Source organism: Neolamprologus multifasciatus, chromosome 3 (assembly GCF_963576455.1).
Source record: "Neolamprologus multifasciatus chromosome 3, fNeoMul1.2, whole genome shotgun sequence".
NCBI lineage: Eukaryota > Metazoa > Chordata > Actinopteri > Cichliformes > Cichlidae > Neolamprologus > Neolamprologus multifasciatus.
Window position 1 is genome coordinate 41,742,908 of NC_140441.1, and position 26,087 is coordinate 41,768,994.

The 26,087-nt window shown below is 42.3% G+C and overlaps 1 protein-coding gene and 2 long non-coding RNA genes across 4 annotated transcripts in view; 2 read left to right on the plus strand and 1 right to left on the minus strand.

Annotated features, from left to right (window-relative positions):
- LOC146523247 (uncharacterized) overlaps positions 1 to 26,087 on the minus strand; it is a 339,030-nt gene that overhangs the window by 159,535 nt on the left and 153,408 nt on the right. The gene's annotated exons all lie outside the window — the stretch shown is intronic.
- On the plus strand, positions 4,819 to 7,181 carry LOC146523266 (uncharacterized). Its single transcript, XM_085153671.1, has 6 exons — positions 4,819 to 4,862; positions 5,014 to 5,355; positions 5,532 to 5,573; positions 5,671 to 5,772; positions 6,135 to 6,169; positions 6,414 to 7,181. The coding sequence occupies exons 1-6, from the start codon at positions 4,823 to 4,825 to the stop codon at positions 6,513 to 6,515; spliced, it is 663 nt and encodes a 220-aa protein (XP_085009797.1). The 5' UTR covers positions 4,819 to 4,822; the 3' UTR covers positions 6,516 to 7,181.
- LOC146523267 (uncharacterized) lies at positions 21,026 to 22,194 on the plus strand. 2 transcript variants are annotated; one of them, XR_014870606.1, is made up of 4 exons: positions 21,026 to 21,180; positions 21,332 to 21,673; positions 21,850 to 21,891; positions 21,989 to 22,194. It is a non-coding gene; the product is annotated as an uncharacterized LOC146523267 (long non-coding RNA). The 2 variants fall into 2 exon arrangements; XR_014870605.1 differs by having other exon boundaries at positions 21,029 to 21,180; positions 21,338 to 21,673; positions 21,989 to 22,193.

The following is a 26,087-nucleotide window of genomic DNA, read 5'->3' on the forward strand; positions in this document are numbered from 1 at the left end:
CGCCTCACAAGCAAAGTTGACCCAGACAACAAAGTAAAGCTATTTTTCGGCTACGAACCCGACGTATTAGCCAGAGGTCCCTTTACTACGGTTCGGAGCCGCAGACCTTAAGTAATAGTAATAAATAATAATGGATTGGATTTATATAGCGCTTTTCTAGGCACCCAAAGCGCTTTACAATGCCACTATTCATGCACTCTCGCATTCACACACTGGTGGAGGCAAGCTACGGTTGTAGCCACAGCTGCCCTGGGGCAGACTGACAGAAGCAAGTCTGCCATATCGCGCCATCGGCCCCTCTGGCCAACACCAGTATGCGGTAGGGTAAAGTGTCTTGCCCAAGGACACAACTACCAGGACTACCGGCGACCTTCCGGTTACAGATGTGCTTCCCAACCCCCTTAGCCATGGTCACCCGCACAAAGCAATAGTACATTCATGTAGTTGTAAAAAGCATGATAATATATTAAGTAATCCAAAGTATTCAGAATACATTACAAAATACATTTTGGGGCATGTACTCTGTAATCTGTAGTGGAATACATTTTAAAAGTAACCTTCCCAACACTGATTACATAATGTCAGACTTTGCGGATTTGTAGAAAAATAATTACAATTATTTAATGAAAGTGATTAAAACTGCAGCCATGCACCCTTTGAAGACAAATAAATGGACAAAGTCTGCACCACAGGAAGATTTCAGCACTAACAACAAATATGAAATTACTTCATTAATTCAAATGCTAAGAGAGACGTTATTTTAAAAAAAACTCCTGTCTTGATGGTGTAACCGGTGTGTTTCTGTGTTGTGTCTGACAAAGAAGGGTAAAAAAAAAAGAAAGACCTCCAAGTAAATAACTTACTCGCTCCAGCTCCTCCCCCACAGGGGAATTGTAGAAAAAAGGGAGGGGCCAAAGGGGGACACTGTATTCATAGGGTTGCACCAAAGAAGAAGAAGAACAATGAGGAGGGGCTCTAACTGATAATGAATATAACTACAGGCTTGAAGGTCCTAACAGTCAGGTATAAAGAACACATTTTGTGTAATTATAACAATATGTAATCTATGACTGGGCTACACTGGTCTTATATGCAAAAACAAAAATAATGAAATCATTGGAGCTATGGTGTAAGGTATGTTTTCTCTGAAAGTTTTATATAAAACACAAACATGATTTTAGTTTGAATACACTGACATTAGTAATTGTTTCACAGTTTCTATTATCTTGTATGAGAAAAGGGGAAGTTGTCTTTCTTGACATTTGAACAAAGAGAAAGTTTGTAGCAACACTGTTTATCAAAAGCTTTTAGCATTGCAATGAAACCACACGCAAAAATAGCTGAACTGCTTTCACATAAAAGTTTCACATCTCTCTTTCAGCTGTTTAGGTCAACTGCTTTAATGCATTTGAAAAGGGTGACATGCTTTTAGTGGAAAAAACACTGATCCAGTAAGAGGCTCTACTCTGAAGGCCAGGCTGGTTTCATTTGACAGAAAGCCAGAAGGCCAGCTCTGTCATGCCCATTGACTCAGTGCTGGTGGTAGGAGACAGAAGACTGGCAATGAAATCATCAATGTCTGCACTACATGCATGAATCTGTTGGAGACCTGGAGAGCTCCCAGCAAACACATGACAGGGGGAGATGAAACAATCAGTCACATTTATCTCTGAAGGAGTAAATACACCCTGTGGGGGTTCAAAGCATATTGGAGGCATCGCAAAATCACTTCAATCCAGGAATTTAAGACGATGAGTGAAAATTTGTGTGGTTGATATAACAAATGAACTCACAGCAGTAATTGTTATTATTATTAGGGTTGACCATTATAAGTAGGTCTAACTGCCATACAGAAAATGCACTAATAATTTATTAGTGAAGTAGTTGTGAGATTCAAATAATGTACGCACAAATTTATTTGGATAAAATTTAGGACTAGAGAAGAAGCTGAAACTCTCAGGAAGAAAGCACCTTGAGTGATTCTTCAAGCCTTTCCAGCGTTTGTGTTTATGTGGATGTTGATCATATGTGAAAATGATCACGAATCACAGAAAACACAACACAACTGAAAAACCTCTCAGGTCACACCATCCTAAACAGGTATTGTCTGTGTTTAGCTGCTGATACCTGGTGACAGACTTTCCCCTCATGTGTCACTTAGTTGGAGCTTGATAAGCTCTTGTTGGGGCACTTTTTCACCCAACACTCTCACGTTTGTTCCAACGCAGCTGTAGATTGAAAGGCCAAAGCACGTTGATCAACCTTGTTGTCTTCCTCAGCATCAGTGTGCAAATCTTTAAAACTCTGAGTAAGTTTTGTGGTTCTGGAATCCTCTTGTAATTGCCGGCATGAATCTTGAGCGGTGCAACTTTGACTTTAACCTCAGTCTGGGTTCACAGAAGTATCTGGAATCATCTTTGAAGATCTCTTATCACTTTTCTGGTTTGTTAGGGTGTGGGGTTTTTTTATGCACATTGTGCCTTAACCTACTGTTTCAAAACTAGTGCTGAGCTTATCTGGATTTCACCACTTTGAAAGGGTTTCTTTGAGCAAGGTTTTTGCTTCTGCACCTGCATCCTATTTGGAAGAAAGGAAATCTGCTGCTTATTTTGAGAACATGTCAGCAAACACCGAGCATTATTTTTTATGTTCACATGGCCTGAGATCAATGTTAAAGTCCATGTGTTGATGATAAAAAGGCTTATCTGGGTGTGGATGTGCTGCCTGTAGCCTTTGAATGCCTCTGCTTGTATTATTACTGCACAAATCATACAAGAGTTAAAAGATTATTGAAAGGGTAATTACATAATCTCTTTGTAAACCACTGTTGCTGTATTTGTTGTAAAATCCCTCCTTTTAATACATGGTTCTTTTCATGTGTCAGTGTAGCATGATAAGAGCATCATCTCTATCTCATCGTGTCACATTAAGCTGGCTGGTGTCCTTCATGAGCCTTTGGTTTGTTCACTGCCCTTGACTCTTGTGCTGTCTGGGTTCTGTTGGTTCTCAGCAGGGGCCCTGGGCACTGGTCTTCCTGTATGTTTCAGGCTTGGCGTACTGATGGCATGCACTGCGATTTGGTCTTTGTTTTTGTTGGGGCCACCTGGGGTTTCTGGGCTCATCTGGGTTTTTGTTAACACTTTATGTGTTAGTGTTCAAACTCTAGTGATTTGAGAAGCCTTGATTTGTGTAACAACTATGAAAGACCCGTCCACATGTTCATGCTTTTCAGAATCTCACACACTTTATCAACACTCAATGTTGCTGTTACAGCACGGCTGCAGTTTTCCAGCTGCCAGCAGCGCATCTCGCCTGCAGCTGCATTGCAGACCACGCCCCGCCACATACCTCCATCATCCGACTGAGGCCAAAGAAAACATCCAGGTGAACCTACTCCCTCCCCCTGCAAGCGAGAGATTGAATTGGCCCGGACCGTTGGCGCCCCCAGCTTCTGGCCCAGCAATGGGGAGGTGTCGTTCTTGGTGGCCGCCCGTGCATCCAGCGGTGCCGGTGTCGTAGGTTTGGGGCCACCCGCATATCCAGCGGCGGCACAGCAGCCGTGGAAGTGCACTGAGGCTCCCAGGTGGTTCGGCCGGTGTCATGCTGCATCTCCCCAATTTTGGACTGCGCAGATCCTCCAGACTAATTGACCTCAGGCTCAGGCCGAGCAGCCCTTTGTGGCTTGTGGACCTCCATCTCCTCGCACAGCTCATCCACCACTCTCAGCTAGAGCAGCCCCTCGCACGCCTCCTCCACCATCGAGGGGTCCAGTTTTTCATCTACTTCCGGCTGGAGCAGCTCCTCCTCCACCTCCAGCAGGCGTAGACCCTGACGCACCTCCACCTCCAGAGACTGCGTGGCAGGCCCCCGCCAGGCACAAGCCGCTGCCAGGCAGGTTTAAAGGAGGCAGCAGCAGGCTGCAAACTAACATCTTGTTGTTTCTACTGCTTCAGGCTGTATTTTCTGTGTTGGGTTGTAAGTTTCAGACCACAGTGGAGTGGGTGTGATTGGTTTTCCATGATGGAGAACCGTTTTTTCAGTTACCTTCTGTTCTTTGTAGGTTGCATTATTTGATTATTATTTGATGTATTCCTAAAAAAAAAAATACAAGTAGGATGGCCCATAAAGTAGTAAATCAAATGGAAGTTAAAACCCGACTTTGTCATATAACAGCATGTCTTTTGTTGTCATAAAAGTGTTGACTCAAGGACTCTTTGACTTTTACTATCTTTCATGGTTCCCATGACAGATAGTAAATGTTTCTTAGGTCTCATTTGAACCTATGTTTAGGTTGCTTGTTCTTCTTAGTTTAAACATTTGTTTTTCTAATTCTTAGTTTCTTCTTCATTTAATCTGCTCCCTTTTGTGCTCTGGTTGTTTTGGTGTCGTCTGTGTTCTCCCCAGCCCGTCATGTCTATCACCCATGCCTGTTTCTTCCCCAAGTGTCAAGCCTGTGCGTCTTGGTCTGCGTGGTTCCTGTATTATTTTGACAGGCGCTCATCCTGTGTTCAGTTTTGCTTCCTACTGTCCTGTTAGTTTGATTATTTCCAGCTGTGTTCCCTCTTTTCCTCTGCTTATTGTCGTGTCATTCCTGTTGCAGTGAGTTTCCTTGTTCCCTTTGTTTCCATCGCTACTCCTTGTTTCTAGCTTTTTGTTTCCGGTTCTTAGTTTCTAGTTTTAGAGTTTTGTGTTTAGCTATGGTTTATAACTTTACAGCAATAAAACTTCCCTCTTTTGGGTCTACCCTTTGCCTGCCACACAGCTAACCCTGACACTATCAGCATTTTAACAACAACCAATTTTTTAATAATGCATGTGCACGATGATGAACGTGATACAAGCTTTAGCTCTTTCTTGTTTCTGTAAGTTTGCTCTATTACTCTTTGACATCATTAGCTAATCTTTTATTGCATTTTTAACCCATAATAATTTAAACACATTTGCTTATTAGTAACTTTACACTCACAGGTGTAGCACCATGTAGAGCAATTAAACATCTCATTGTTTCCACAGTTTCAGGCTGGATTGCTGCCTCAGGTTCTGAGTTTCAGACCTCAGAGGTGCAGGCAGGTGAAGATGTCACTCTGCAGTGGCCCAGGATTTACAACTATGACGTTATGACCTTCTGGTTCAGACTGGTCAACGGAACCACAGTCAACTCTATTGCTGTTAAGTCTAATAACGTTGTTAACTACTATGGTGAATTTCAACGTGGAAAATTTAACATGACACAAAACACCACTCATGTCGTTCTCAAAATCAAACAAGTGGATGGTTCTGACTCTGGGCTGTATTTCTGTGAATATTTCTCAGAAGGACGTCTAAATTTAAGCGTCATGCAATTAAAGGTTGGAGGTAAGATTATTGTAAAGTCTTTGCCTCCTCATTCTTCGGTTGTTCCTCTTTTAATTTATATTACATATGCAATGTAATTATTGTCAACACTCTGTATACAAAGACTATGGTGGTTATAGATTAAGATAAATACATAAATAAGGACTAAAAAAAATCAAGGCTTTATTTTTGAATAGGCACCGATGAGCCTCAGGATGACATGGACTTCATCTCTCAACGTAAGTCAACATTTCTTTTATTGTGCAGATGATTAAAAACACATGAATGTGTAATAAATTTCAGCCGTGTTGCTTTTTACCATTATTGTAGTATTAGAGGCTCACGAAGTAGCAAAGCTGACGAGCATCACCCTGGGTGGTCTGTCTGTTTTCCTCTTAATGGTCATCATTGGTCTGGTTGTTCAACTCGGGAAATCAGGTACTTTTTACTTCAACTCTGTGTTTCTCATATTTGGTGAAACGTCAACTATATGAAAAAATACAAATGTTGCCACAAAGGCTTTTAATGTCACTGTATTGTTCACTGAATTGATGATCATGTCTTTGAATTATCAGCTAAAGAACATGAAAATAAGAATCCAGAACAATTTGAGGTGGGAGCCTTTTTATACAGTATGCTGTAATGTTTGTAATGGTCATCATTGGTCTGGTTGTTCAAAACATAAAACTTCAGACGGGTACTTTTTACAGCTACAAAATCGCTCTTATAATCTTTACTCTTCACAAATGTTTAATTGGTTTATGAAATAGAATAACACTAATTTGTTTTTTGTGGATCAGCAAATAAAGAAGAACAGAATCCGGACCACAGCACGGTGAGTCAATCTAAAAATGTACTTTTATGCTCTGATTAGCAGCCCTTAAACAAAATGTGCCTTTACAGCATTACAGTGCAAATTACATATTGAGATTTTTAGTTCGTATGTTGCAATTAGCTGTTGACTAATTGTCTCCTTTCCTTTAGAAATGTAACATAAACACTTCACTGTTAATGCTTATATCTGTCTATAATTATAATTAATATGTATATAATACTCATAATAAATGTGCTTTTCACAGAATCATGGATCTGATGAGGTGAACTATGCTGCAGTGACAGTTCGACCAAAACCAAAAAGAAGAGAGATCGAGCCGAATGTGATCTATGCTTCCACCAGATAGAATCAGCAGGCGACTTGAACTGCCTGGTGAGGTTATCATGACTTATTGGGGAAATGAAAAACTCTTGTTAAGAAAAAAATACTTTGCTGTGGTGAACCAATGCTTACTGAATTTTTGTATGTGTTTTCCTGTTAATTCTGAGTTCTTACTTTGTCCATCAAAGTGTATTTGGCCAAACAAACATGTAACGTGATTATTAATGAAATGGAAATCTGCACACGACCTGAACAGAAACAGTCGATACTTGGTGACTACAAATGTTCTTGAAAAATAAAGACTACATTCATGTGGCACATGGATATAACTGTGACTGGATACTGTATGTATTATGTTATGCTCTTATATGTCTTGATCAAAAGACAAAACAACACAAAATTATTCTTCCTCTTCCTGCAAAAGACCTGTTTTTTATTACTGCTGACTTCACACGTATATGAAACATTTCCTCTGGTTGAAACCTTGCTATCTATGCAGATAAAATCAGCTGAGTTTTCTCAGCTTGTCCTTGCTGTTGGTGACTTAGCCAAAGTTCTGGCAGCTTCATTTTTGTTTACCGAAAATTAGCCTCAAGATCAATAAATTGGTGATGGGTTCAGTTGAACTATTTAACTTATTGTATTATCAATCATAAAAAACTGAACACTGGTTATGATTATTCATATCAGATTCATGGCCCTGACGGCCCAAAATATGCTGCAGCGACATTTCGACCAAATGCAAAAATAAGAGCGATCGAGACAGACACGATCTATACTGCCACCAGACGGACTCACTATGTAACTGGAAATGATGCTGTAGCATATTAATGATATGATGCAGCAATTCTAACTCTGCAGTGAAGAAACAATGCTACTGTAATTGTACATTTGTATGTTCTGTTTTATTAATTCTCAATATTTTCTTGTTCATTTAAAATCTTTGTCGCCAAACAAACATGATGCTAAATGTCTTGAACAAACACAACATATATAAATACAATAGAGTCCAGTTAATATAAATACATCTGAAACTCTTTCATCAGATGATACAACCTAAGGTCTCATATATCTGTCAACGCCCGCGGGGCAAGCTGTGTGGAATTATTAAAGGACCCAAGATGCAGGCACTTCTGATGTGAGGGAGCTTTATTAATGGAGGTTGAAAATACAAAAAGGCAAGGGTGGCGAAAAACAGAACTGAGCCTGGACCCAAACTGGGAAAACTACACATTAAACAAACCTGAAACCTAGAGACAAAAAATGAAGATGCAAGGAGACGTAGACAGATGCAGGGAAACCACTTCGGATGACGGAGGGGGATAACGCAGACGAACCAGCAACTAACAGACGCAGACACAAGGCTTAAATACACAGAGTGTATACAAAGAGGGAATGAGACACAGAAGGAGGGCACAGCTGGGAGTAACCAGACACGACAGGACATGGGGAAACATAAACACACTGACATCAGACACAGACCTTCAAAGTAAAACAGGAAACACACACACACACACACACACACACGCAAAGACACAGACTCAGAGACGCTTAACACAGAGACCTGACTACACTAGAGGGGACACACAGGCAGGGATGACACAAAACTGTTATGTGGGGGCTGCGTGCAGGCAGGAGAAGGACCCAAAGTGCAGACTCCGGAGACAAAACTTAAACTCAAAAACTGCTTTAATCTCAAACTCAAATAACATAACAGGGAAAAACAAAATACACTTACACCGAAGGAATGGAAAAAACCACGCAGCTAACTAAACGGTAGATCGCGACACAGACAAACTGAAACACAGGGCTTAAATACATAGAGGGAGCAATCAGGGAATGGACAACAGGAGGGAAACACAGCTGGGGCAAATCAGAACTGACGAGACAAGGAAGCGTAAACTGAACACACTGAGAAGAGACAGAAACCTTCAAAGTAAAACAGGAAACACAAAACACAGACTGAACAAAAGACACGGACTCACATGCAGGCACTACAACAGAGGGAACAGAGATGTGGGACCAGGGCAGACACAGACTGGACACGGGGATACAGCAGACAGGGGAGACAGCAACCAAGGATTACACAGAGACAAACCATAAGACATGACTCACAAAAACCCAAAGACTAGAAATTATAAATAATATCATAAACTCAAAAGCCCTGGGTCAACGACCCAGGCATCCTAACAGTATCCCCCCCTAAAGGGCTGGCTCCCAGACAGCCCAACCCGAAACACCAAAACAAAAAAAAACAACCCAACCAGGGCGGGCGGCGGGGGAACAGGATGGAGGGACCGAAACGAAACAAACACACGGAGCCAAAGACAAAAAATACAGGAAGCAAAAAACCCAAAACAGAACAAAACAGCACTGCGGCCCAGCAACAGTCCAAACGAAAACAGACAAAAGCCCATGAAAGGCGCAGAGGCCCAGGCAACAGTCCCGAAAAAGTTCAGGACGCCGGCCCGGAGGCTGACGGCACAACAGTCCAAACCCGGGTAGTTCAGGGGGCCGGCCGGGCGGGAGGCGCCGGCGGAGCAGGTCAGGAGGCCGGCCGGGCGGGAGGCGCCGGCGGAGCAGGTCAGGAGGCCGGCCGGGCGGGAGGCGCCGGCGGAGCAGGCCAGGAGGCCGGCCGGGCGGGAGGCGCCGGCGGAGCAGGCCAGGAGGCCGGCCGGGCGGGAGGCGCCGGCGGCGACCGAGCAGGTCAGGAGGCCGGCCGGGCGGGAGACGCCGGCGGCGACGCAGGTCAGGGGGCTGTCCGTGACGGCAATGATGTTCAGTCATCGGCCCGGAAAGTGGCCGAACTGGCCGGACAGGACGTGCAGGACGAGCAGGCCGGACAGGACGTGCAGGACGAGCAGGCCGGACAGGACCAGACGGCACGGGGACCTCAGGCACAGGCGAAGATAGACGGAGCGAGGCAGGACCAGGCGAAGACTCGGAGGCCGGACCAGGCGAGGGCGAAGACTCGGAGGCCGGACCAGGCGAGGGCGAAGCTGCAGGGAACGGCGTGGGAGCCGCAGGTGGTGGCGCCGCAGGTCGCTGGACGGGCCCCTCGGACCCTCCAGCGGAGGCAGGAGGCTGGACGGGCCCCTCAGACCCTCCAGCGGGAACAGGCGGCAGGACGGGCCTCTCAGACCCTCCAGCGGAGGCAGGCGGCAGGACGGGCCCCTCGGACCCTCCAGCGGGAACAGGCGGCAGGACGGGCCCCTCGGACCCTCCAGCGGGAACAGGCGGCAGGACGGGCCCCTCGGACCCTCCAGCGGGAACAGGCGGCAGGACGGGCCCCTCGGACCCTCCAGCGGGAACAGGCGGCTGGACGGGCCCCTCGGACCCTCCAGCGGGAACAGGCGGCTGAAGCGGTCCCTCGGACCCTCCAGCGGGAACAGGCGGCTGAAGCGGTCCCTCGGACCCTCCAGCGGGAACAGGAGGCTGGACGGGCCCCGCGGACCCTCCAGCGGGAACAGGCGGCTGGACGGGCCCCTCGGACCCTCCAGCGGGAACAGGCGGCTGGACGGGCCCCTCAGACCCTCCAGCGGAAACAGGCGGCTGGACGGGCCCCTCGGACCCTCCAGCGGGAACAGGCGGCTGGACGGGCCCCTTGGACCCTCCAGCAGGAACAGGCGGCTGAAGCGGTCCCTCGGACCCTCCAGCAGAGGCAGGCGGCCGGACTGGTCCCTCGGACCCTCCAGTGGAGACAGAAAGCTGAACGGGCCACTCAGCCCCTCCAGTGGAGACTGAAGATGGCTGGAGCGATTCTCCAGAACCCCCAGCGGGACCAACAGATGAAGGCCGGACGGGCCCCTGGGACCCTCCAGCAGGACCAGGTTGCAGAACAGATGAAGTGGGTGTGATGTCAGAATGTCCAGAGTCAGAATACTCAACTGTCCTGGAGCGGCGGCGGCCTGAACGCCGTTTCCTTCGGGATGAGGAAACAGGAACTGGTGGAGAAAAGGAGACCTCCCCCTCATCCTCTGACCACATAGCCGCCAGGAAAAAGGCAGGCGAACGAGGACCCGGCTGGTGTGGGGAGGGGGAGGAAGTCCGTGGCAGTGTTGAGACAGGTGGAGAGTGTGTGTTGTCCTGGGGCAGCGGTTGGGAAGATGTAGTGAGTGAGAGAGCAAGCTCACCAGCCTTGACTTGCTCTCTCCAGGCAGTAATGGTGCCATCCAACTGAGTGTCCTTAGCAAACTGAGAGAGCTGAGGGTTATAACGAATGATGGCATCGACTGCACTTAGCCCAACTGCCATAGTCCGTAAATCCTGCGACTGGGCAATGTGGTCGAGCAGACTCACCATCCGCATCATCTCGCCGTCGAACTCCGAGGAAAAAGAGTCTGCGGGGTCCATGTTATGGTCGCGATCTTCTGTTATGTGGGGGCTGCGTGCAGGCAGGAGAAGGACCCAAAGTGCAGACTCCGGAGACAAAACTTAAACTCAAAAACTGCTTTAATCTTAAACTCAAATAACATAACAGGGAAAAACAAAATACACTTACACCGAAGGAATGGAAAAAACCACGCAGCTAACTAAACGGTAGATCGCGACACAGACAAACTGAAACACAGGGCTTAAATACATAGAGGGAGCAATCAGGGAATGGACAACAGGAGGGAAACACAGCTGGGGCAAATCAGAACTGACGAGACAAGGAAGCGTAAACTGAACACACTGAGAAGAGACAGAAACCTTCAAAGTAAAACAGGAAACACAAAACACAGACTGAACAAAAGACACGGACTCACATGCAGGCACTACAACAGAGGGAACAGAGATGTGGGACCAGGGCAGACACAGACTGGACACGGGGATACAGCAGACAGGGGAGACAGCAACCAAGGATTACACAGAGACAAACCATAAGACATGACTCACAAAAACCCAAAGACTAGAAATTATAAATAATATCATAAACTCAAAAGCCCTGGGTCAACGACCCAGGCATCCTAACAAAAACAGAGGGAGCACAGAATAAACACTGGGAAACCAAAACACCAACAGTCATGATTCATAATAAAATCAAAAGTAAAAGTACAAATAGCAAAAACACTTCGTCTCCGACCCAGGACCGTGACAATATCACCCTTGTTGCATATTGCTTTTATATTCATTTGTACATAACATTGATTTCTGCTGCAAAATAACAGCACAATCCTGAAGTGTTCATTAGTGGTCATTGCATTCCAACAGTCATTCATTATAAAGTGTTTCATCTTTATAACAACTTTACTTTCCTTAAGCTTCAGTAACTTTTTGTCATGAATTATTCTCAAATGTATAAATTCTCCAGTGCTATTCAGGAATTGTTCATGCATCTTTTGGTTAGTTGAAACTAAACTGTTTGTTGCTTCTGCTTGTTTCAGACTGTATAACTGTGTCAACTGAAGCGCTCAAGAGAGCAGTACAAACACACAAACTGCTTGTGTGTAGTTTGTAAAACCCAGGTTAGTAACAAGTTTAAAAATACTGCCAGGGGTCCCAAATCAGTACAGAAAGAATCACAATGTCCGCTCGGACCAAACACGACCACATCTGTTTGAATGAATTACATTTTAAAAAGTTTAGGGCCATCAAAGTTTTGATATCTTCTAGACATGCCAGAAGCGGTTTAATAGACAAGCAGAAATATCTTTCTGCTTCAGAGCCAGATAAATCTGGCAGTGTCACGTCTGCCATAGAGTGGAGAGAGTGTGGATCCTAATGCAAACACAACATACTGAAACTGAAAACACGTCTTTAATTGAGGCAGAGCAAACATAAACAAAAACCCAGAAATACAATAACTAAACTAACAAAACCTAAACAGGAAAGGAAAATATCATTAAAAACCTTTAAGAGTCCTGACTCAGTGCTATGGAGGTTTTCAAAATCTGACAGGCTCACAAGCTCAAACTGGTCAAAAACAGCAGAGCAAGGGATCGAGACAGAGGGGTCAGACTCGGGGGCAGAGATGAGAGGCTGCGTAGTTCCAACCTATCAAAAAACATAAAATGATTAGGTATTTTCAGAGAGGCCTCCAAACAGCCTGATGGATGTGTGGAGTCACGATTGTGGGCTGCACCAAAAGCTCTTCTGTTACTCATATCTCCAGGGAAGCATCCGATTCCTTCAGTATTCAGGCACATTTGGGCAACAAATGCACCATCACACCTGGGCAGTATCAACATTGTGCTGTATAAAGGTTGTATGCTCTAGGGGCATAGTACATGAGGAAAAGCTGTTGTGCTGGATGGCAACATCTGTTCCCTGCTTCTCTCCAGGTTTTATGTATGTAGATGTAGTATATTTGACAGGACAGCTGTTGAAATTTAATTGTCAGCATCCCTTCACTCATGTGACCATAAAGGATCTTCACTAACAGGCAAGGGGTTTTAAGCTAGAAGAGACAGAAGGAAGAGAGTTACACAAGCACTTCAGGTACCACTGCAAAATTATCTGAGTCTGAAACTGAAAGCCTAAATAAACATTCAAGAAAAGCAATATCCAATAATTAGATCATCCTCATAACAAATATGGGTTTGGTTTCTTTTTATTCCCGTTGACACTTCTGGTGTAAATATCTCCAAACAACAGGGCAAAATACATGCAGGTTGAGCAGTTAAAACCTCAGACAGACTGACTCCTTGTTAGCCTGGGTACAGCACTGAAAAAAAAATCTTGGGTTATTTATATTTTCATTTATCAGTGATGAATAATAAGATAACTTAGCTTTGCAGAAAGCTTTTTTAATAGCTAAAAAACAAGTTTTCCTGGCCAATTGAAGATCTTCTAAATGAGTGTAAACCTCATCAGATTATGCATTATATGCTTTAAGTTGTGTGTTTAAGAGTGATACCAAAGAGTCAAGCCTACATTGTGTTATGGGCATCACTGAGACAGCCAGTGGTTACCAAAGAAAAGTGTCACTACTGCTTCAATTCAATTAAATTCCGTTTTTTAAGTTAATCTTTGTTTATACGTATCTGGAGAGGGGGTTGTAGAGTGTTGCTCATCCAATTGCGAAATAAGGTACATCAATTCAGATTTCTGTTTCTGTTTTTCTGTTTCTGTTTTCTAGTATATGAACAGTATGATATCATATGGCTTTCCCAAACCGTACTGTAGGCCATGCCAGGCGTAATGTTTATTCTTATAAAGATATCAGTTTGTTTGGAAATATATTCCACAAACTCTTTATCTGACAAAAGAAGAGGATTGAATCCCCAGAAGTACACAAAAGGTTGAAGCTGAAGCTGAGTTCGAAACAAGTGGACTATCAGACATTACAATACTATCATATTTACAAGTCTTGATATTAGGATGAAGTTTTTTGTCAACAAAAAAGTAATCTATACACAGTGTTGGGAAGGTGACTTTTCAACATATTCCACTACAGATTACAGAATACATGCACCAAAATGTATTTTGTAACATATTCCGTTACGTTACTCAATGAGAGTAACGTATTCTGAATACTTTGGATTACTTAATATACTATCATGCTTTTTACAATTAGGTGAATATTCTATTGCTATGTGATTTATTACAATTACTGAAGGTGAATCGCCATACCAATAACAACTGGATTTTTAAATCTCAATGAAAATGAGTAACAGTAGGGTGGACAGTAGGTAAGGCTGCACTTTTTGCAGCGATCTCGTATAGAAAACTATTCCACGCGTATATAAAACAGGTCCACGGCTCCGAACTGTAGTAAAGGGACCTCTGGCTAATACGTCAGTTTCCGTGTTGGGCTCTTAGATGAAAACTAGCTTTACTTTGTTGTCTGGTTCAACTTTGCTAGTGAGAGACAGAGAGGCGTTGAAAGGCTGCACCAACGGAACTTATTGTTTCAGAGGAAAACACGAACACGGTGTACAGTCGAGTCTTAATAGCTTACTTACAACTGGACTACACTGCCCATGAGGCTACATTCTTTAGGGCTATGCCTGTAACACTTTGCCTATTGCCTTCATATTAAATCAGTTTTTGAGCAATAATTTTTAAAAATATTTCTTCACGTTGAGGTTACATGTGGGGGGGCAACAATACTCGTATCGATATTGAACCGTTCGATACAGTGCTTTCGGTTTGGTACACATATGAATTGAACAATACAAAATTTTTTATTTATTTTATCAACTTTCCTTCTGACGATGCTGTCTGTGTTGAGCGCTCAGTGGATCTGCGTTCGACAGTGCAGCCTAGGCGGAGTAGTCGAACGCAGATTCACTGAGCGCAGGGCAAGTTAAGCTGTCATTGCAACATGGCAAATTGAACCTCCCCCACCCTCATTCAGATGTGACGTTTGGAACTATTTTGGTTTTCATGTGAAGTATGACCCTGAAGGTAAGCGCGTCATGGACTAAAGTAAAACAGTATGTTGGATGTGCCACGCAGTGCTCAATTACAAGGGTGGGAACTAGTGCGTTAGCGCAGTTAGCTCGTTAACGTGTTGGCCGTGTATCGTTGCACCCCTAGTGACATGGGCCGCCAGAGAAAAAACACAGGCATTTGAGCCTCTTAATGTGTGTTCTGTTTGCGTTTCCACCAGCGTGGAATTACCAAAAATAGAGAGAGCGTAGCTTAACATATCAAACAGGAAAATACTGCCGTGTAATGCCTTTATTTCAACAAAGTAACTGTATTCTAAATACCACCTTTTTAAACGGTAACTGTAACAGAATACAGTTACTCATATTTTGTATTTTAAATACTTAACGCTGGTACATGTATTCTGTTACTCCCCAACACTGTCTATACGAGAATATGTTTGCTGCACTGCAGAAAAAAAGGAATATTGTTTAGTGGAGGGGTAGCTGGATCTTTTTTGTTTTTAACCCGAACTAATTGTTCTGCCACCAACAATCATGCCAAGGTCAAAGTTAATCAAGGTGAGTTTTTTTCATCCAATGTTTGGCTGTTTGGATTCATGCATAAATAGACATACAGTTGACCTGAAGATTGGGTTTTTCATGGTCTTAAGGAGTCTTAGTTTTATTGCTGATTCTTCTCATTTCTTCAGGCACAAATGGGATTGATTCAGTCAGTTTATCTGGAAAAGTTGCTCAGAGTGAATTTATTTCTACACAGTAAACAAAACTTGTTGACGTGACTTCACACACGGTAAACCAGTCTTACATTGTTTCGCAGCATCCTGAGTACTGATCACACTTAACTGACTTAAGACTTGCATAAACTCACATCACCCTCTGCTATAGCAAGGTTAAACTTATACTGGTATTATTCCATTGCTGTCAATTAATTATCACTTTTATAGAGGTCAGATATCCACTAAAGATATAATCATATATCTTTCTTATTGCATGACTGTTTTAAAAATATTAACCTGAACATAAACTTTTAACTGCAGGAGCTATCTAGTTAGCTAGCTGGATACTGTACCTTTGTAATGACAAAGCTGCTAGTTTAGTAAAAAAGCTTAATGACATAGACTGTGAAGTCAGTAGTTATTGTCATGATCTGCATTTATAATAATCAAAGAAAAACTTAATGTGCCAGTGTTATTGAAAGGTTTACAAAAGCATTACTGAGATTGAGTAACAAACAAATCTAACAAAGAAGCGATGATATCCTGATTTTTGTTGCTGCGCTTTTCTACAAGCTCCCGTGCAGTTGGTCTGCAGTCAGTCTTCACATATAAGAACAGCCCACCTCTTTGTCTAGAGATCACTTTTGCTGGAGCACCATTCAGTTAGTGCCGTTGCAGTGGCCGTGTGCACAATGGTTAACTTCAACTTGCTATCATTTTTACTCTATACTCTCAGTAAGTACACCTATCTATTTTTTTATCAGTAGTTAGTTGCATTTTGTTGTTGCCATTAAATTAAATTTACAAAAGTTAATTGACAACATAAGTTTTAGGTTTTGTTTCGTTCTTTGGAAATTTGTCTTTTATGAATACTTGTTGATTGTTTCAGGTTGGATATCTGTTTCACTCGCACAGTTTTACACTGTGGTGGTTGAGCCTGGACAAGAAGTCACACTGCAGTGCTCCAACTTCAGCAGTTTTGCAACCCACATATTCTGGTTCAGACTGGCCAACAGACTCAATGCCAGTCGCATCTCTTTTATGCCGACTGCTAATAGTTGTGCTACCTTCTGTGATGGATTTCAAGATACTAAATTTAACATGACATCCAACACCTCTGTGGTATTTCTCGAAATCAAACAAGTGGATCCATCTGACTCTGGGTTATAATTCTGTGGAGAGTTGCACATGGGAAGGCCAAGTGTTTTCACTGCAACATATTTGAAGGTTCAAGGTAAGATTGTTCTTTTACTTTAATTTTTGAGTAATTGTCAAAAAGGCAGAATAACCTATATGTGCTACTTTTTTTGCAGTTGATGTTCTTTTAGAAGATGGATTAACTAATCTATCAACTCTGATCCTCAGCAGTTTAACTGTTTTCCTTTTACTGGTCATCATTGGTCTGGTTGTTAGCATCAGGAAACTTCATACAGGTATTTATGTGTTTGAATTTAAACTGAAATTGCAAATGTTTTGAGAAAAGAACTGATAGATGTACTGTTTCTGTCATTTAGCTCATGACGAGATGCAGAATTTGCAACACAGTGAGGTAATCTATTTTAACCTTGGATTCCAGTTGATTTATTGTTATATCGTCTGATTCAGTTATTTAAACTGTTAGCTTCCATCAGTCAACAGCAATCCATCGAAGTTTAGGTTTAATTGTTTTAGCTATGCCGAAAATGCAGAAAACAGAAAATGTTACCATATTTCCATCTCTCCCATTTGGACGTTGCCAAAAGATTAAATTTCAATAAATAGCAGTTGGATGTTAATCTTATCTATTGATGGGCTGCCTGTGACCTGGTGGATGTCAACAGGTTAACATTTAATGCTTTGAGATTAGTGACTTCAAACATTTTCCATTACAGAATGCAAAGTCTGACTCCATGAACTATGCAGCACTGAGTTTCCATACCAGAACAAACATGAGAAGGCCTGCAGCACAGAGGGAGCTGGAGCCAAATGTTTTGTACGCTGCTACGAGATAGACTCACAAAATAAACGAACACCAGCACAAAGTGAAAGCTATCATATTTCTGTTATTTTCTGTTTGTACAGTTGGTGTATGTAAATCTTTACAACCACCTTTAACAAAAAATACATTTTTTCTAATAAAGATTTAAACAAAATGTGCTGTAACTGCTAATACTTTCTGATTTTCTAGCTATATCTCCGTCTCCCACCACAGTTGCTATGACTTTATCTGAGAGCAAACCACTGTAGATGGTAGGTAATGGAGGAGGAGTTAGTGAAGACTGATAAATAATGCAGACTATTTTATATTGCCACTATTTTATGTCGCCAAAGTGCTTGCTCATAGGGGCTCATATGATTGTTGGGTTTTTCTCTGTATCTATGAAGCGCCTTGAGGCGACCTTTGTTGTGATTTGGCGCTATATAAATAAAATTGAATTGAAAAATTTAATTGAATTATATTGAGAGTGAGTGAGACTCGTTCAATGTAATAGTGAGAGAGGCATAAAAGTGTGTGAGATGTGTTCAACAGGAAGAGACAAAAGGCTCTTTTGTCTCTCATCAGGGCCACAGGAAACTGTTGTGTATGCTGCCACCACACAGGTTCAGGAGGGAAGTGATATCCTGCTCAGAGTGGACTGAATGACGTTTTCCCCCTGCTGTTTGTGAGACAACTGTGGGTGCAGTTGTTACTGTTGCTTCTCATTTTGCACTGAACATCCTCATTTTTCTTTTTGGACCTTGAAAGTGCAAGAAAAAATATTTTTGCCCACACTGTATTTTAACTTGAATAATATCTACACTTAGCAATAAATCAGGAATAAAAAACAGTTCTGTGTCAATGTAATATTTTGCATTTTTACCCCAGAGTCACCTCAAACCTTCTGTTCTTCAGTAGTGAACGCAGCCTGTCAGTCCACTGTTCATCTCAGCTGCATACATGACGGGTGTCAGGGTTTCTGGGTCGTTGACCCAGTATTTTCAGTTCACGTTCACCGTTTATCTACTGCCTGTTCCACTTCCTGTTTTATTGTGCTAGCCTTAGTCTTTGTGCATTATGTTCAGTCCTCTTCCCATTTATCATTAGTTCATTATGTTCAGCTGTTCACTCACCTGTCTCCAATCGTTATCATTACTAGTCATGTATTTAAGCACTCTCTTCCCTTCAGCCCTTGTCGTGTCATTGATGTTCCTGTGATGTTATGTTGTCGTTTCCGCCTTCGTTCAGTCAGTCAGCCAGCCATTCAGTCAGTCTTTCAGTCAGTCGTCCAGCCAGCCAGCCATTTCCTTCCTGTGTTCTATTTGTTCACTCCATCGATAATAAAACACCAACCTTCACCTACCTACCTGTGAGTCCAGCGTTTGGGTCCTCCTTCTCATCCACGACACAACCCCTGACAGAATGACACGACCCCGCGTTGTGGACCCAGCGGACTCGGACCTTTTTGAGCGGCAGGAGGCAGCGCTCTCCTTGTGGGCGGAAAAGCTCAAGGAGAGACAGCGGCTCTTCGCGGAGCGAGAGCACGTCTTCGAGGGCACTCGCTTGGCTCTAGGCGGGCCTCGGAGACGCCGCGTTCACCCACCTGCTACCTCCCATGCACCGGAGCATCTGCCGCGGAGAGTGGGCGTTTCGCGCCGCGTTTCGGCGGCTCCCCCTCTCGCGGATCCGCTCCTCGCTCACACGCCACCTGCCTCATTCACCGGACCTTTAACCTCGCCATGGCACAGCAGCTCCGCCTCCCACCTCGGCTCAACAGAGGCGCCCGCGCCGGAGGCTCGGCTGTGTACCCCGCCCCATTTCCACACCCATTACTCAGCCATTTCCCACCAGCACGGCGGCCCAGATTCAGCCTTCCCCTTCACCCGTTTCACCTCCTCAGATGGCTAGGGCCCAGTCTACACCCACACCAGTGCCAGCTCCCAGGAGGAGGGCAGCTGCGACCCAGTCTACCTCCACACCCGCTTCTGTTTCTCGGGTGGGGGTGACTGGTGTCCAGCCACCTCCCATGCCTGTCCCAGCGCCCAGGCTGAGGGCGGCCAGGATCCGACCTGACCCCCCTAGAGACTCAGCTGAGGCTCCGCAGCCGGCGCCCTCATGCTCTGGAGGCATGGAATACCTAACTTGTCCACCGGCCACTTCACCACTTCCTCCACCTCCTGACCCAGCCTTTCACGCCCTCGCACTGTCCCTAGTTAGATTAGCTGACCTGTCCCCTGCTCAGGCACCAGCTTTACTAGCCCAGGCTATAGCTCTATCTCCTTCGCTAGCTCAGTCTGTAGCTCAACCATTAGCCTCACCGACCTCTGTTTATCCATTAGCCTCCTCAGTCCAATCAGTTCACACTCCTGCTCCAGTCCCACCTGCTGTTCAGCCTTCACTCCAGTCCCCTGTAGTTCAGTCTCCTCCTGCCCTCCAGTCCCCTGTTTCAGACCACAGTGGAATGGGTGTGATTGGTTGTCCATGATGGAGAACCGTTTTTTCAGTTACCTTCTGTTCTTTGTAGGTTGCATTATTTGATTATTATTTGATGTATTCTTAAAAAACAAAAATACAAGTACGATGGCCCATGAAGTAGTAAATCAAATGGAAGTTAAAACCCAACTTTGTCATATAACAGCATGTCTTTTGTTGTCATAAAAGTGTTGACTCAAGGACTCTTTGACTTTTACTATCTTTCATGGTTCCCATGACAGATAGGTTCAAATGAGACCTAGGAAACATTTACTATGTTTAGGTTGTTTGTTCTTCTTAGTTTAAACATTTGTTTTTCTAGTTCTTAGTTTCTTCTTCATTTAATCTGCTCCCTTTTGTGCTCTGGTTGTTTTGGTGTCGTCTGTGTTCTCCCCAGCCCGTCATGTCTATCACCCATGCCTGTTTCTTCCCCAAGTGTCAAGCCTGTGCGTCTTGGTCTGCGTGGTTCCTGTTTTATTTTGACAGGGTCTCATCCTGTGTTCAGTTTTGCTTCCTACTGTCCTGTTAGTTTGATTATTTCCAGCTGTGTTCCCTGTTTTCCTCTGCTTATTGTCGTGTCATTCCTGTTGCAGTGTTTCCTTGTTCCCCTTGTTTCCATCGCTACTCCTTGTTTCTAGCTTTTTGTTTCCAGTTCTTAGTTTCTAGTTTTAGAGTTTTGTGTTTAGCTATAGTTTATAACTTTACAGCAATAAAACTCCCTTCTTTTGGGTCTACCCTTTGCCTGCCACACAGCCAACCCTGACACTATCAGCATTTTAACAACAACCAGCTTTTTAATAATGCATGTTTTTAAAGCTGAGAAAAAAATGAAACATCACTCTTCTTCTTCTTCTTTAAAGTAAAGACAAAAAATAAATAAAAATCTTCCAAAAAGCCCTTTAAGACTATGGTAAATGGTAAATGGCCTGTATTTATATAGCGGTTTCACTAGTCCCTAAGCACCCCAAAGCACTTTACATATCCAGTCATCCACCCATTCACGCACAGAGTCACACACTGGTGATTGCAGCTACATCTAAACACGTGTGTCATGACTCTATGACCTAAACGCATTTAGCTTTGAAAGCAACACAAAACTCCTCCCTCTATCACATTTATCACACTGTGGCACCCTTCCTGGTGAACACACCATTTGTGGACATTGCAGGGCAGCAGTCATGTGCACGATGATGAACGTGATACAAGCTTTAGCTCTTTCTTGTTTCTGTAAGTTTGCTCTATTACTCTTTGACATCATTAGCTAATCTTTTATTGCATTTTTAACCTATAATAATTTAAACACATTTGCTTATTATTAACTTTACACTCACTGGTGTAGCACCATGTAGAGCAATTAAACATCTCATTGTTTCCACAGTTTCAGGCTGGATTGCTGCCTCAGGTTCTGAGTTTCAGACCTCAGAGGTGCAGGCAGGTGAAAAAGTGACTCTGCAGTGGCCCAGGATTTACGAATATGATGTTATGACTTTCTTGTTCAGACTGGTCAACGGAACCACAGTCAACTCTATTGTTGTTAAGTCTAATAACGTTGTTAACTACAATGCTGAATTTCAACCTGGAAAATTTGAAATGACACAAAACACCTCTTATGTCGTTCTCAAAATCAAACAAGTGGATGTGTCTGACTCTGGGCTGTATTTCTGTGGATATTTCTCAGAAAGATGTCTAAATTTAAGCGTCATGCAATTAAAGGTTGGAGGTAAGATTATTGTAAAGTCTTTGCCTACTCATTCTTCGGTTGTTCCTCTTTTAATTTATATTACATATGCAATGTAATTATTGTCAACACTCTGTATAGAAAGACTATGGTGGTTATAGATTAAGATAAATATATAAATAAGGACAAAAAAAAATCAAGGCTTTATTTTTGAATAGGCACCGATGAGCCTCAGGATGACATGGACTGCATCTCTAAACGTAAGTCAACATTTCTTTTATTGCGCAGATGATTAAAAACACATGAATGTGAAATAAATTTCAGCCGTGTTGCTTTTTACCTTTATTGTTGTATTAGAGGCTCACGAAGTAGCAAAGCTGACGAGCATCACCCTGGGTGGTCTGTCTGTTTTCCTCTTAATGGTCATCATTGGTCTGGTTGTTCAACTCGGGAAATCAGGTACTTTTTACTTCAACTCTGTGTTTCTCATATTTGGTGAAACGTCAACTATATGAAAAAATACAAATGTTGCCACAAAGGCTTTTAATGCCACTGTATTGTTCACTGAATTGATGATCATGTCTTTGAATTATCAGCTAAAGAACATGAAAATAAGAATCCAGAACAATTTGAGGTTGGAGCCTTTTTATACAGTATGCTGTAATGTTTGTAATGGTCATCATTGGTCTGGTTGTTCAAAACATAAAACTTCAGACGGGTATTTTTTACAGCTACAAAATCGCTCTTATAATCTTTACTCTTCACAAATGTATAATTTGTTTATGAAATAGAATAACACTAATTTGTTTTTTGTGGCTCAGCAAATAAAGAAGAACAGAATCCGGACCACAGCACGGTGAGTCAATCTAAAAATGTACTTTTATGCTCTGATTAGCAGCACTTAAACAAAATGTGCCTTTACAGCATTACAGTGCACATTACATATCGAGATTTTTAGTTCGTATGTTGCAATTAGCTGTTGACTAATTGTCTCCTTTCCTTTAGAAATGTAACATAAACACTTCACTGTTAATGCTTATATCTGTCTATAATTATAATTAATATGTATATAATACTCATAATAAATGTGCTTTTCACAGAATAATGGATTTGATGAGGTGAACTACGCTGCAGTGACAGTTCGACCAAAACCAAAAAGAAGAGGGATCGAGCCGAATGTGATCTATGCTTCCACCAGATAGAATCAGCAGGCGACTTGAACTGCCTGATGATGTTATCATGACTTATTGGGGAAATGAAAAACTCTTGTTAAGAAAAAAATACTTTGCTGTGGTGAACCAATGCTTACTGAATTTTTGTATGTGTTTTCCTGTTAATTCTGAGTTCTTACTTTGTCCATCAAAGTGTATTTAGCCAAACAAACATGTAACGTGATTTTTAATGAAATGGAAATCTGCACACGACCTGAACAGAAACAGTCGATACTTGGTGACTATAAATGTTCTTGAAAAATAAAGACTACATTCATGTGGCACATGATCAATAAATTGGTGATGGGTTCAGTTGAACTATTTAACTTATTGTATTATCAATCATAAAAAACTGAACACTGGCTATGATTATTCATATCAGATTCATGGCCCTGACGGCCCAAAATATGCTGCAGCGACATTTCGACCAAATGCAAAAAGAAGAGCGATCGAGACAGACACGATCTATGCTGCCACCAGACGGACTCACTATGTAACTGGAAATGATGCTGTATCATATTAATGATATGATGCAGCAATTCTAACTCTGCAGTGAAGAAACAATGCTACTGTAATTGTACATTTGTATGTTCTGTTTTATTAATTCTCAATATTTTCTTGTTCATTTAAAATCTTTGTCGCCAAACAAACATGATGCTAAATGTCTTGAACAAACACAACATATATAAATACAATAGAGTCCAGTTAATATAAATACATCTGAAACGCTTTCATCAGACGATACAACATAAGGTCTCATATATCTGTCAAGGCTCGCGGGGCAAGGTGTGTGGAATTATTAAAGGACCCAAGATGCAGGCACGTCTGATGTGAGGGAGCTTTATTAATGGAGGTTGAAAATAGAAAAAGGCAAGGGTGGCGAAAAACAGAACTGAGCCTGGACCCAAACTGGGAAAACTACACATTAAACAAACCTGAAACCTAGAGACACAAATGGAGATGCAAGGAGACGTAGACAGATGCAGGGAAACCACTTCGGATGATGGAGGGGGATAACGCAGACGAACCAGCAACTAACAGACGCAGACACAAGGCTTAAATACACGGAGTGATAACGAGGGAATGAGACACAAAAGGAGGGCACAGCTGGGAGTAACCAGACACGACAGGACAGGGGGAAACATAAACACACTGACATCAGACACAGACCTTCAAAGTAAAACAGGAAACACACACACGCAAAGACACAGACTCAGAGACGCTTAACACAGAGACCTGACTACACTAGAGGGGACACACAGGCAGGGATGACACAAAACAGAGGGAGCACAGAATAAACACTGGGAAACCAAAACACCAACAGTCATGATTCATAATAAAATCAAAAGTAAAAGTACAAAAAACAAAAACACTTGGTCTCCGACCCAGGACCGTGACAATATCACCCTTGTTGCATATTGCTTTTATATTCATTTGTACATAACATTGATTCCTGCTTTAAACATGCTGCAAAATAACAGCACAATCCTGAAGTGTTCATTAGTGGTCATTGCTTTCCAACAGTCATTCATTATAAAGTGTTTCATCTTTATAATAACTTTACTCTCCTTAAGCTTGAGTAACGTTTTGTCATGAATTATTCTCAAATGTGTGAATTCTCCATTGCTATTCAGGAATTGTTCATGCTTCTTTTGGTTATTTGAAAGTAAACTGTTTGTTGCTTCTGCTTGTTTCAGACAGTACATGTGTGTCAGCTCCATGTGGACAACAAACTGAAGCGCTCAAGAAATCAGTACAAACACACAAACTGCTTGTGTGTAGTTTGTCACAGTGTATCTGCTTCTAAAAGGTACAGCTGCTGTGTTTCCCAGGGAGAGAAAAAAGTGTGAGATCATTTTATTCAGAGATGGTTCTTATATAGCACTTTTCTACTCTGAGAACAAGTGCTTTGTACAACTTGCCTAATTCACACATTCAAAAAGCACTTTTTTATAAGCTTCCTCCAGGTAAGTGCTTTCTATCTAACATTCATATACATTCATACATACACACAGAGCAACTCAGCCAAGGATACTTGGCAGAAGAGGAAGAAGCGAGGTTATGTTTAAAAGTAAGGACAGCTTATTGAGATTGGATAATAAATGATTTTTAAATCAGGTATTGGATCTTCATAGTATGTGAAGTTACATCTTTTTTATATTGTTAAACATCCAAAAAACAAACTGAGGTGTATACTCTGTATGAAACAGGAGCATGGATTATTGTTTCAAAAAGAGGCCTGGATAAAATAGGTCTTATCTATGCTAAACGCCTTAAATGATAAAAAAAAAAAAAAAAAAAAAAAAGTGGACTTGACTGTAGCCCGAATTCGAGTGTCCAGTTTAAAATCCCAGTCCATCTTAAAACCCAGGTTAGTAACAAGTTTAAAAATACTGTGCCAGGGGTCCCAAATCAGTACAGAAAGAATCACAAGGTCTGCTCGGACCAAACACTACCACATCTGTTTGAATGAATTACATTTTAAAAAGTTTAGGGCCATCAAAGTTTTGATATCTTCTAGACATGCTAGAAGCGGTTTAATAGACAAGCAGAAATATTTTTCTGCTTCAGAGGCAGATAAATCGGGCAGTGTCACATCTGCAATAGAGTGGAGAGAGTGTGGATCCTAATGCAAACACAGCCTACATTGTGTTATGGGCATCACTGAGACAGCCAGTGGTTACCAAAGAAAAGTGTCACTACTGCTTCAATTCAATTAAATTCCGTTTTTTAAGTTAATCTTTGTTTATACGTATCTGGAGAGGGGGTTGTAGAGTGTTGCTCTTCCAATTGCGAAATAAGGTACATCAATTCAGATTTCTGTTTCTGTTTTTCTGTTTCTGTTTTCTAGTATATGAACAGTATGGTATCATATGGCTTTCCCAAACCGTACTGTAGGCCATGTCAGGCGTAATGTTTATTCTTATAAAGATATCAGTTTGTTTGGAAATATATTCCACAAACTCTTTATCTGACAAAAGAAGAGGATTGAATCCCCAGAAGTACACAAAAGGTTGAAGCTGAAGCTGAGTTCAAAACAAGTGGACTATCAGACATTACAATACTATCATATTTACAAGTCTTGATATTAGGATGAAGTTTTTTCTCAACAAAAAAGTAATCTATACGCAGTGTTTGGAAGGTGACTTTTCAACATATTCCACTACAGATTACAGAATACATGCACCAAAATGTATTTTGTAACATATTCCGTTACGTTATTCTGAATACTTTGGATTACTTAA

What these genes read in the sequence shown, in the direction of transcription:
- LOC146523266 (XM_085153671.1), top strand. Translation starts at nt 4,823, where the DNA reads ATGATGAACGTGATACAAGCTTTAGCTCTTTCTTGTTTCT. An exon ending in TTTAGCTCTTTCTTGTTTCT is followed by an intron (nt 4,863 to 5,013) that starts GTAAGTTTGCTC and finishes TTGTTTCCACAG; the next exon opens with TTTCAGGCTGGATTGCTGCC. An exon ending in TGTTCAACTCGGGAAATCAG is followed by an intron (nt 5,773 to 6,134) that starts GTACTTTTTACT and finishes TTTGTGGATCAG; the next exon opens with CAAATAAAGAAGAACAGAAT.